At 41.8% G+C, this 13,585-nt stretch overlaps 1 protein-coding gene across 1 annotated transcript; it reads left to right on the top strand.

Annotated features, from left to right (window-relative positions):
- Positions 1-618: 618 nt before the first annotated feature.
- On the top strand, positions 619-12,123 carry LOC311130356 (sushi, von Willebrand factor type A, EGF and pentraxin domain-containing protein 1-like). Its single transcript, XM_084163081.1, has 16 exons — positions 619-731; positions 2,486-2,665; positions 2,984-3,074; positions 3,155-3,231; positions 3,337-3,528; positions 4,557-4,736; positions 5,468-5,665; positions 5,958-6,037; positions 6,985-7,102; positions 7,589-7,765; positions 8,284-8,380; positions 8,597-8,673; positions 10,475-10,663; positions 11,281-11,460; positions 11,664-11,861; positions 11,971-12,123. Exons 1-16 carry the CDS (start codon positions 668-670, stop codon positions 12,033-12,035), a joined length of 2,163 nt encoding a protein of 720 aa, XP_084019207.1. The 5' UTR covers positions 619-667; the 3' UTR covers positions 12,036-12,123.
- Positions 12,124-13,585: the final 1,462 nt, after the last annotated feature.

The following is a 13,585-nucleotide window of genomic DNA, read 5'->3' as shown; positions in this document are numbered from 1 at the left end:
GACAATGATCCCAAACACACCGCCCGGGCAACGAAGGAGTGGCTTCGTAAGAAGCATTTCAAGGTCCTGGAGTGGCCTAGCCAGTCTCCAGATCTCAACCCCATAGAAAATCTTTGGAGGGAGTTGAAAGTCCGTGTTGCCCAGCGACAGCCCCAAAATACCAGCAACAGTGTGTGAAAACCTTGTGAAGACTTACAGAAAACGTTTGACCTGTGTCATTGCCAACAAAGGGTATATAACAAAGTATTGAGAAACTTTTGTTATTGACCAAATACTTATTTTCCACCATAATTTGCAAATAAATTAATTAAAAATCCTACAATGTGATTTTCTGGATTATTTTCTTCTCATTTTGTCTGTCATAGTTGACGTGTACCTAAGATGAAAATTACAGGCCTCTCTCATCTTTTTAAGTGGGAGAACTTGCACAATTGGTGGCTGACTAAATACTTTTTTTCCCCACTGTATGTGTAGTGTACTGAGTGAAAGTTATCCTTCAACTCAGAGTAAATATGCATGTGCTTTGAACTTTGGGTTAAATCAATGGAAGCCTATTTCAGCCGATCTGATTGGATCAGACTTTCAGGGTTTTTGAACGGACCATCTACATTTTTCACCGTCCGCTGCTGGGAGAACATACACAGAGTCTCTCTCAACCCCCCAGAAGATGAACCCAACCCTGGCTTTGCTGCTGCTCTGCCAGCTTGCCTTGTCAGTGACATCCAAGAAAGGTACAGTGCAAATTATTTGATTAATGCTATATTTTTCAATTACAGAATATACACTGCTCAAAAAAATTAAGGCAACACTAAAACAACACATCCTAGATCTGAATGAATGAAATAATCTTATTAAATACTTTTTTCTTTACATAGTTGAATGTGCTGACAACAAAATCACACAAAAATTATCAATGGAAATCAAATGTATCAACCCATGGAGGTCTGGATTTGGAGTCACCCTCAAAATTAAAGTGGAAAACCACACTACAGGCTGATCCAACTTTGATGTAATGTCCTTAAAACAAGTCAAAATGAGGCTCAGTAGTGTGTGTGGCCTCCATGTGCCTGTATGACCTCCCTACAACGCCTGGGCATGCTCCTGATGAGGTGGCGGATGGTCTCCTGAGGGATCTCCTCCCAGACCTGGACTAAAGCATCCGCCAACTCCTGGACAGTCTGTGGTGCAACATGGCGTTGGTGGATGGAGCGAGACATGATGTCCCAGATGTGCTCAATTGGATTCAGGTCTGGGGAACAGGCGGGCCAGTCCATAGCATCAATGCCTTCCTCTTGCAGGAACTGCTGACACACTCCAGCCACATGAGGTCTAGCATTGTCTTGCATTAGGAGGAACCCAGGGCCAACCGCACCAGCATATGGTCTCACAAGGGGTCTGAGGATCTCATCTTGGTACCTAATGGCAGTCAGGCTACCTCTGGCGAGCACATGGAGGGCTGTGCGGCCCCCCAAAGAAATGCCACCCCACACCATGACTGACCCACCGCCAAACCGGTCATGCTGGAGGATGTTTCAGGCAGCAGAACGTTCTCCACGGCGTCTCCAGACTCTGTCACGTCTGTCACATGTGCTCAGTGTGAACCTGCTTTCATCTGTGAAGAGCACAGGGCGCCAGTGGCGAATTTGCCAAACTTGGTGTTCTCTGGCAAATGCCAAACATCCTGCACGGTGTTGGGCTGTAAGCACAACCCCCACCAGTGGACGTCGGGCCCTCATACCACCCTTATGGAGTCTGTTTCTGACCATTTGAGCAGACACATGCACATTTGTGGCCTGCTGGAGGTCATTTTGCAGGGCTCTGGCAGTGCTCCTCCTGCTCCTCCTTGCACAAAGGCGGAGGTAGCGGTCCTGCTGCTGGGTTGTTGCCCTCCTACGGCCTCCTCCACGTCTCCTGATGTACTGGCCTGTCTCCTGGTAGCGCCTCCATGCTCTGGACACTACGCTGACAGACACAGCAAACCTTCTTGCCACAGCTCGCATTGATGTGCCATCCTGGATGAGCTGCACTACCTGAGCCACATGTGTGGGTTGTAGACTCCGTCTCATGCTACCACTAGAGTGAAAGCACCGCCAGCATTCAAAAGTGACCAAAACATCAGCCAGGAAGCATAGGAACTGAGAAGTGGTCTGTGGTCACCACCTGCAGAACCACTTCTTTATTGGGGATGTCTTGCTAATTGCCTATAATTTCCACCTGTTGTCTATTCCATTTGCACAACAGCATGTGAAATGTATTGTCAATCAGTGTTGCTTCCTAAGTGGACAGTTTGATTTCACAGAAGTGTGATTGACTTGGAGTTACATTGTGTTATTTAAGTGTTCCCTTAATTTTTTTGAGCAGTGTATATTACAGTGTTGGTTCACAAGACTCAGTAACCTATGCTTTAGCTGTATTTCATATATTTGTTTTTATATAATATACAGGGTAACATTGTTTGTCTATCAATATTCCCATTTATCCTCAGTATGTGGCCGTCCGCCCGTGACCGACGGTATAGATACGCTGGGCCTAAAGCGTGTGTATGAGATTGGAGAAGAGGTGACCCTGGCGTGTGAGCGTGGATACATACCTGGGAAAGCCAGAACAGCCAGGATCACCTGCTCTGCCTCGGGAGAGTGGACCAAACTGGACCTTGTGTGTTCTCGTAAGTTCCACCCCATTCACAAAACATCCATTATATAATGTAAAGCATAAGTCCACCTATGGTCAGAAAAATTCAGGTAAATAATTGGATTTTCCAGAAATCCTGGTTGGATTCTAGATTTCCTGCTTATTAGCCCCTGATTCAAGGAATCTTCCAACTGGGATTTCTGGAAAACCTGGGAATTTTGGGACCCTAAAGTCACCTATACAGTACCATGGTCAGTCCATACTTTAGCAAGGGACTAGGGATATGGGATCTATTTATTTTAATTTTATTTTTACAACATATCCACATGAATCTTATACATTTTTGACACAGCAAAGATGTGCCCTCTCCCCAAGCCTATGCAAAAGCCAGGGATGATTGACGTGCCATTCAAGAGTGTACTCAACTACACCTGTGATGACGGGTGAGGGAAATACAGTGTGTTTTAGTTCTGACTACATTTTGACTATGCATCTCAGACCAATAAGAATTTGTGTTCTTCAGGTACGTCATGATAGGAGCCAATGAGAGCGTGTGTTTACACGACGGTACCCTCAGTGCACCACCACCAATGTGTAAAGGTATATCTCTTTACCATACCTCAGGAATGTAAACTTGCTTTTCTCCATTGTGCCTAAATATGAAAATATAGTGTCTCAATTATTTTTTATATTTCTTCCCTGCAGCTGTGAGTTGTGCTCTGCCTCAAGCACCTAAGCATGGTAAAATTGTCTATGACAATAAGAAGTTCACCGGCAATGAAACCCGGTACGGACAGAGTTGGACATATGAGTGTTTGCCGCCAAGAGCTCCCATTGGCAACGAGAGAGGATCGTGCCTGACCAGTGGAAACGTGACTGAGCCACCAGTATGCAAGGGTAGGTGCAGACAGTGGCAGCACAAGCAAAAATTGTCTGTTCCATCATGAACAAAGGTAATTGGTTGAAAAGTTATTTCTGGTTGAACCACTGATAAATTATCAATGATCTTTTGGGGCACATTATTACATGCACTACCAGTCAAAAGTTTGGACACACCTACTCATTCAAGGGTTTTTCTTTATTTTTACAATGTTTTACATTGTAGAATAATAGTGAAGACATCAAAACTATGAAATAACAAATATATGAAATCACGTAGCAACCAAAAAAGTGTTAAACAAATCAAAATATATTTTATATTTGAGATTCTTCAAATAGCCACTCTTTGCCTTGATGACAGCTTTGCGCACTCTTGGCATTCTCTCAACCAGCTTCACCTGGAATGCTTTTCCAAAAGTCTTGAAGGAAGGAGTTCCCACACATGCTGGGCACTTGTTGGCTGCTTTTCCTTCACTCTGCGGTCTACCTCATCCCGAACCATCTCAATTGGGTTGAGGTCGGGGGATTGTGGAGGCCAGGTCATCTGATGCAGCACTCCATCACTCTCCTTCTTGGTAAAATAGCCCTTACACAGACTGGAGGTGTGTTGGGTCATTGTCCTGTTGGAAAACAAATGATAGTCCCACTAAGCCCAAACCAGATATATTTGGATTTTTTTAACACTTTTTTGGTTGCTACGTGATTCCATAGGTGTTATTTCATAGTTTTGATGTCTTCACTATTATTCTACAATGTAAAAAATAAATACAAATAAAATAAAATGGGGGCCCCTTGCGGTATGGGAACTGCTTATGTCGCTTATGCCTGGAGCCGGCCCTGATGATGATTCTCTAAAATGGTTATCGCTAACTGTTCATCCACTCCAAATGATGATAATTGATCAGTTTGCATAATCCTGTCTTCCTCTGTTTACACCTTAAAAATGATTTCAATAATGTAGACTAACCCTAACAATATTACTTGAAATAGGTTATTACATTGTTAATACACTTTCACTAGCCCATTACTTTTCTGACCTGTTGCAGAGGTGAGTTGCTCCATCCCACCAACGATAGACCACGGCATCATCACCTTTGCTGTGATGAGGGAGGCTGGCTACAAGGAGAAGGTCAAGTACCAGTGCCAGGAACACTACGTTCTGGACGGCTCTGAGGAAATACAGTGTCAGAATACAGGCAACTGGTCCACTTTGCCCGTTTGTAGAGGTGAGTCAATGAGTCAGTGTAGGGTGAAGTTGCCCCTAGACGCTGATCTTCGGTCAGTTTTGTATTTCCCCCACTAATGGTTAAGGTTAGGATTGGGGGAGGGGAAGCTGACCCTAGATCTGTACATCAGAGGAGGCTGGTGGGAGGAGCTATAGGAGGACGGCCTCATTGTAATGGCTGGAATGGTATAAATGGAACGGTATCAAACGCATCAAAAATATGGAAAGCACATGTTTGACTCTGTTCCATTTATTCCATTCCAGCCATTACAATGAGCCTGTCCTCCTAGAGCGCCTCCCACCAGCCTCCTCTGCTGTACATAGGGGAAACTTCACACCCGAGCCATTGAGTCATAGAAAAAGTTGCACTGTTGTTACTCTTGTGGGAATGTCACCTGTGTGTTTCTGTATATCGAACCAGCTTGTTGACTTACATGTGATTTAGACCATTTATTTCATCTTCGATGACTGAAATGTTTGTGTAATGAGAGCATTCTGCCGTTGTGACATTGAGCAAGGCACTGTATTCCCAAAACGTCTCCTGGGGGCGCACTGCTGTGTGGCTGACCAACCTATTATATGTGTGGTGTATGTGGTGTGGTGTGTTGGGTACTGATACAGAAGAAAATGAAGAATTTCCATGATTTATTCTATTCCATTTCATTCTATTCCAATTCTATTCAATTCTAAACTGAAAGTCATGTTGCTTTGCTTGTCTTCGCTTTACTGCAGCCCCCTGTAAAGTTAACATCAACAGAGGTCGCATCTTATACAACGCCAAGAAGATCTGGATTGGGGATTTGAAACCCAATAGAGTCCTTCACGGGGAGCCTGTTGTGTTCTACTGTCTGAACAAGGAGCTGAAGTGTGGCATTCCAGTAGCAAGTCAGTGCATCGACGGCACACTCAATACCCCAGAATGCTTTAAAGGTGAGGCCCGTCGTACCAAAATAACATGGTCACGTTCATTATGGCATGCATGTTTTTAAATGTTTTACTACGTAATTCGAAAATGAGTGTTTCTTATTGGACAAGTGTTGGCAGTCTCTCCATGTTTCAGTCCATTTTCTTCCGTTTGGTGACAAATGAACACGACCCAGAGTAAAATGTGTTGTGGTTGCTGCCATCACATTTTAAAAGCTTCCAAACACTGTTTAGTTGAGTCCTTAATATTCTCACAACTAAAATGCCAAATGTGTTTGTGTGTCTGTCTTTCTCTTAGAACCAGGCAAGATGGAGTACACCCTCAAGCCCAAATCACTTCCATCTGAGATTGCGATGTGTCCTGCTGACCTAACAAAATAAACACAATACGAAGAGGAAAAATAGAGCAAATAAATTACAAATAAATATGACTTTGTGTCCAAATAATCCAGCATTGCTTTTGCTAATAACCTGTTGATTGTATCCATAACTTGAATGAGCCTGAATTTGATTGCCTGTAAAGTATAGTACATGTTACTCAGTTGTAGCTCAGTTGGTAGAGCATGGCGCTTGCAACGCCAGGGTTGTGGGTTTGTTTCCCACGGGGGGCCAGTATGAAAATGTATGCACTCACTAACTGTAAATCGCTCTGGATAAGAGAGAGCATCTGCTAAATGACTAAAATGTAAAATGTAAATGTTACCTGAAAACAACACTAGATGTCAGTATAGGATTACAGTATTTGGAAGTTCTGCTCATTCACAAAGGGCTCTGCAGTTTTGAGAGAGAAAAATAAGTGACTTTTTAACTAAGAGTAAACATACCTTTGTTTTGACTTGAACTCGATATCTGATTGAACTCTTGCAATTTTGCAACAAGAACAACAAACACAAACTGTATGACATTACAAATGCATTCCCTACTGTTAACAGATAAAATCACACAAAGATTCATAGTAGTAGGTCTGCATATGTAGATCTACACCACTGCATCATCTAGCCGCATCAATGTTATAGTGCTAGAATGGTTTCAGTCAACTTTATTGTACCACACAAATGGATTGAAGGCACATTCTATTTTGCAACGATGATTTGGTGAAGAGTTACAGAGAACTGGTGATGTTGATGTGTACTAGGAATGGGGGCGGGGCAACAGGGGGAATCCTGCCAAATAACTAGTAAGATTCACAAAGGTCTAGTGTTTTACGGTAAATTACGAAACAGACTAAAAGAGACAGTGATTGCCTTTTTCTGCGTTGTCATCGACCCTTATCTGTTTACCTTGAGTAACACAAAAAGTTGGGAGTTCCAACGACGTTCTGATTTCTACCCTTGAAACCAGAGAGGAGAGACGCTCTCTCCACACCACAGACGATGGCCCCAAGTCTGGCTTTGCTGCTGATCTGTCTGCTTGCCTTGTATACACCAGTGACATCCAAGAAAGGTACAGCATCTATTATTATGGTATCTACACTGAAAAAAATATAAACGCAACATGCAACAATTTCAACGATTTTACTGAGTTACAGTAAACACTTTACATGTTGCGTTTATATTTTTGTTCATTATATGTCCCAGTGTTTTGGCCTATTGATTTAGAAGACTTTTGTGTTTCTGTGCTGTATGCTGTTCAATATTCCTAAGTACTCTCAGTGAACATGTTGTCAGAGTATGTTTAGACAAATGGGCTTGTGTTATGTTGACGAATACTTTCAGTTACTGTAAACTGAAGCGAAAAATACACTTTATTTTAAAAGTCCACCTACCTTTATGCTCAACAAACTATCACTAGACTATCAGTAACATGTCGACTGCATGTCTGGGGAGTTCTTTGGTTAATTGTGTGTACATGTTTTTTTTTCTGTGTGTGTGTGTGTGTGTGTGCATGCGCGTTTCATTGACCTGTCCCCTTGCATGTCTGCCCCCTCAGAATGTGGCCGCCCACCCCTGATTGATGGTATGGAACTGGAGGGGCTCCAGAGGGTGTACTCCCCCGGAGACGAGGTGGCGCTGCAGTGTAAACGCGGATATACACCCACCTCAGGCTCTCGCACAATCATCTGCACTGCTAGCGGAGACTGGTCCAAGACTAGACTCAAGTGCTCAAGTAGGTTGCTGTTATAAAGTTTGACCGAAAACAGTATTACTGTTCATGTATCATAATTTGATACTCTTGCATTGTCAGTTGATACTCAAAAAACATTCCATGTATTATCAGTTGATACACACTTTATTGCAAGTAGTATCAGTTTATAGTCAGTATATTGCAAATATTATCAGTTGATACTTAGTATATTCCATGTATTATCAGTTGATACTCAGTATATTACAAGTATTATCAGTTGATACTCAGTATATTGCAAGTATTATCAGTTGATACACAAAATATTACAATAATTATCAGTTGATACTCAGTATATTACAAGTATTATCAGTTGATACTCAGTATATTACAAGTATTATCAGTTGATACTCAGTATATTGCAAGTATTATCAGTTGATACACAAAATATTACAATAATTATCAGTTGATACTCAGTATATTACAAGTATTATCAGTTGACACTGATATTGATGGAACTGTTGAGCAATGCTGACTGAAACTTTTTTTTACTTCTGATGCAGCAAAGAGTTGCTCTTTCCCAGAAACACTAGTCCATGGAGACATGGAGTTTGTGGACATTGTCTACCAGAGTACCATCAACTACACCTGCCATGAGGGGTATAGGGAATACCATTTACAAATTCAATTTTAGTGTCTCATTGACGACTGGTCACCTCTCTGTGCTGTCAAAGTCTATAACATGTTATTGTATCAAAGAAATGTAAAGTAGGTAAAAGTTGAAATCACTGTATACCCATACACCTAATATAGTGGCTACTTGATGTTTTTGTGTTATTATTTGACAGATTACGGTAATGGAATTGTGGTCTACAGGTATACCCTGCAAGGAGCCAGTACGATTGAGTGCTTGGATGACGCACAATGGAGTGAGCCACCACCGAAGTGTACAGGTAAGTTTCTGCCTTATACTGAAATACATAACTACTCTAGCACTTAACAGTAATGAAACATTCTCTCACATTAATAATGCATACAAGCTCACATTGATAATGCATACATTACAAATCTATAAGCACATTGTAAATGTGGCCTTATTGCTGTAATTGTAAATAGCATTCTACAATGTGTAAAACTGAGATTTGAACAATAGCTTTACTGTAGGCTATATTATTCATATTCATACAATACCAGTCAAAAGTTTGGACACACCTACTCATTCAAGGGTTTTTCTTTATTTTTACAAATTTCTACATTGTAGAATAATAGTGAAGACATCAAAACTATGAAATAACACATATGGAATCATGTAGTAACCAAAAAAGTGTTAAACAAATCAAAATATACTTTTGATTTTAGATTCTTCAAAGTATCCACCCTTTGCCTTGATGACAGCTTTGCACACTCTTGGTATTCTCTCAACCAGCTTCATGAGCAATGCTTTTCCAACAGTCTTGAAGGCGTTCCCACATATGCTGAGCACTTGTTGGCTGCTTTTCCTTCACTCTGCAGTCCAACTCATCCCAAACCATCTCAATTAGGTTGAGGTCGGGGGATTGTGGAGGCCAGGTCATCTGATGCAGCACTCCATCACTCTCCTTCTTGGTCAAATAGCCCTTACACAGCCTGGAGGTGTGTTTTGGGTCATTGATCTGTTGAAAAACAAATGATAGTCCCGCTAAGCGCAAACCAGATGGGATGGCGTATCACTGCAGAATGCTGTGGTAGCCATGCTGGTTAATTATGCTGTGAATTCTAAATAAATCACTGATAGTGTCACCAGCAAAGCACCCCCACACCATCACACCTCCTCCTCCATGCTTCACGGTGGGAACCACACATGCGGAGATCATCTGTTCACTTACTCTGCGTCTCACAAAGCCACGTCAGTTGGAACCAAAAATCTCAAATTTGGACTCATCAGACCAAAGGACATTTCCACCGGTCTAATGTCCATTGCTCGTGTTTATTGGCCCAAGCAAGTCTCTTCTTCTTATTGGTGTCCTTTAGTAGTGTTTTTTTTTGCAGCAATTTGACCATGAAAGCCTGATTCACGCAGTCTCCTCTGAACAGTTGATGTTGAGATGTGTCTGTTACTTGAACTCTGTGAAGCATTTATTTGGGCTGCAATCTGAGGTGCAGTTAACTCTAATGAACTTATCCTCTGCAGCAGAGGTAACTCTGGGTCTTCCTTTCCTGTGGCGGTCCTCATGAGAGCCAATTTCATCATAGCCCTTGATGGTTTTTGCGACTGCACTTGAAGAAACTTTAAAAGTTCTTCTAATTTTGTATATATACCAAATAGGGCTATCTTCTGTATACCACCCCTGCCTTGTCACAACACAACTGATTGGCTCAAATTCCACAAATTAACTTTTAACAAGGCACACTTGTTAATTGAAATGCATTGCAGGTGACTACCTCATGAAGCTGGTTGAGAGAATGCCAAGAGTGTGCAAAGCTGTAATCAAGGCAAAGGGTGGCTACTTTGAAGAATCTCAAATATCACACTTTTTTGGTTACTACATGATTCCATATGTGTTATTTCATAGTTTTGATGTCTTCACAATTATTCTACAATGTAGAAAATAGTAAAAATAATGAAAACCTCTTTAATGAGTAGGTGTGTCCAAACCTCTGACAGGTACTGTATATTACATCATATGTTGACACTAAAAATATAGAGAATATCACGTATTTCGATAAAATGTGCTTGATTAATTAGCATGTGAATGAAATCTCTCCCCCTGTTAGCGGTGACATGTGGTCTTCCTCCAATACCGAAATATGGGAAAATAGTCTACGACAGAAAGTTCACAGGCAACACGACTGTGTTTGGTTTTGGGGGGACCTACGAGTGTTTCCCTCCACTTGCCCTCATAGGCAATGAGAGGGGATGGTGCAGCACTAACGGAAACTGGACTGAGCCACCAGAATGTAAATGTAGGTACAGTATTATCAGTCAAAGGCTCTGATCTGTTGTATTGCTAGGGCGGCAGGTAGCCTAGAGCAGGGATGGGCAACTTTGATGGGGGTGGGGGCCACAAAAAAATGGAACTCATCATGAGGGGCCACAGCGGTACTTGGGCCGCCAGTTGCCCAATCCTGGGTTAGAACGTTGGGCCAGTAAACAAAAGGTTGCTGGTTCGAATACCCAAGCTAGGTGAAAAAATCTGTTGATGTGCCCTTGAGCAAGGCACTTAACCCTTATTTACTCCAGGGGCGCCGTACTACTATGGCTGACCCTGTAAAACAACACATTTCACTGCATCTATCCGGAATATGTGACAATAAAACATATTTATTTTTATTGCTGAACACTTTACGTCACCTTAGTCCTCCGTAAAAGGTGCAATTCATAACTTTCGTTCTTGAACTTTTGTAAACTGAGGGGTTATCGGTTATTATTAGTGTAACCATTTGTTAGTTTTAGCTTTGGCCAGATATGTTTGTGATACCTCTGAGGAAATTAAAGTTATGAAAAGGGATTTGCTTGTGGATGAAGTTAAGGTGGTATTCTGAACACACATTAACCCTGACTGACCTCTCTTTGTTTCCAGTGGTGACCTGTTCAGCTCCAACAGGCATCAACAACGGCTACATGACTATTAATGATAAGAGGGAGCATGGCTTCAAGGAGACTGTCAGATATGGATGTAATATAGACTATGTCCTGGATGGGCCTGTGGAGATCGAATGTCTCAAAACAGGGGATTGGTCAATAAAGCCAGTTTGCAGGGGTAGGACCACCAATTTTGTGACAATTTTGTATTTTTGTTTTGTTTTATTACATTGTTTAACCAAACTTATTTGGTTACCTATCAAATCAGTGTTTTTGAATAGCTCAATGTTGCTGTTTTTGAAATTATAAATAGTAATTTCCACCTAGCTCCCTGAGGCAATATTATAATTATTTATCATAATTTCACTCTTTGTTCCACAGCTCCATGCAAGGTAGGTATTAAAAGAGGACGCATCCTTTACAATGGAAGGAAATTTTGGATAAAGGATTTCGAGCCCAATAAAATCTCGCATGCGGACGTCATCTTGGTCTACTGTATGAACAAGGAGAAGAAGTGTGGCTATGCAGTGTCAACCCAGTGCATCGATGGAAAACTCAAGATCCCCGAATGCTTTGAAGGTGAGACTAGAGCACAAGCGTTTTTTCCTTGTTGGCTATTTTCAATATAAAAAACAAACAATAACATTACCATCAAGTCTTAATGATGTGTGTGTGTTTTTCTTTCTAGAACCAAGTGATGTGACATATACATTGAACTATGATTCCCTGCCATCTGAGATAGCCCAGTGCTGAAACTCAACTGTGCATGACAAAGCAAATTGAGACCAAGAACATTGATTGCCTGTGAATTTAAATGTCAATAAAACCATGTGTATTTCTATGTAATGCTATCCATTTATTCTTCTGAATAATTTATCTGTAGAGAACTCATTTTATGATGAATAAAATATACTGTTTGCTTGTATCTTTGTTGATGATTTGACCCTACATCTTACCCAATACTTGCAAAATAACAGTATAAGCTCAATTTACAAATTATGTCACATGATGTCAGTGTTGTACAGCTGTAAAGATACTCTGTCAGGTCAAGTGGTCAGGAAAAACTCAAACATGCACGCACACACACACTCAAAACACACCAAACTCATTGCTACACCACAGGCACACACTGTCAACATACAATACATCGGCTGACAAGTCAGCTCCCAGAATAATACATTTCTACTACAAAACAGATCTCAACCCTCCTATCCAGTGATTCATATCATAACCATACAGTCGACTGCAAGCCGGCCACAGCACAACCCCATCCCGGTAACCCAAATCGCTTTGCATGTCTACTCGCTATGCGGTGGGTTTAATCCTCTGTCTTTGGCCGTCAGCTGGTATTCAAACTATTCCCCCCCCCCCCCCCCCGCGGGGGCGGCCGGTTGATTGTACTGAGTCATGAGAACTGACTCTCCTTCCCCACTGGGGCAGCGAGGCAGGACATGAAAGAACTGCAGAGGCCGACTGTAGGTGGAGTCGCAAGGGTTTACAGTGGTTACTGAGGAGAGAGAGAGAGAGAGAGAGAGAGAGAGAGAGAGAGAGAGAGAGAGAGAGAGAGAGAGAGAGAGAGAGAGAGAGAGAGAGGATTGGTATTGTAAGAGTCCTTCAGACAAACAATTTGTTTCTGTTTACGTATCTCACCATAGAAAGAGAAAAGAGAGAGAGAGAGAGGATTGGTATTGTAAGAGTCCTTCAGACAAACAATTTGTTTCTGTTTACGTATCTCACCATAGAAAGAGAAAAGAGATACAAAATACATTTCTTCATTGCCTCAGGACGTGCCAGGATCGTACTTGAACAGTTTTCAGAACACTTCCAAACGCGACAGCATTTTGACATCATGTTCACCAACCAACTATAGCCCGACACTAACTCTTTCACACAAATGTATTCAACTTATTTCACACAATATTCATCTGGACCAAATGTCGGCAAATTTGCGGAGAAGTTCTTTAGATATTGACTTTAAATGAGGCCTGGTACGAGCGCTCCTCCATGACATGAATGCAATGCACTGACGTCCGTTAATAAACCCTTTTCTCCCTCTTTCTGACGATGAAACACGTCTCCGTGTTTCATGATGTTTCCTCTTGATGCATTATGTATTGTTGTGAAGAGATGCACTTTATTAGTTCCTATCCGATTTCACATGCAGGCTGTTTGGCGCCTCTTTGAAATGTGTTTTCTGACTCTTGTCTTTGTCTCGTTCCCGTCTTTCGCTTTCTCTCTCTGTCTCTCTCTCTATCTCTCTTGTTCGCTGTCACTTGTTTGCTCTCTCGCTTTCTATCCCCCTT

This window comes from Coregonus lavaretus (genome assembly GCF_964263955.1).
Source record: "Coregonus lavaretus genome assembly, chromosome: 6".
Classification (NCBI taxonomy): Eukaryota; Metazoa; Chordata; class Actinopteri; order Salmoniformes; family Salmonidae; genus Coregonus; species Coregonus lavaretus.
This window is presented reverse-complemented; position numbering and strand designations above follow the sequence as displayed.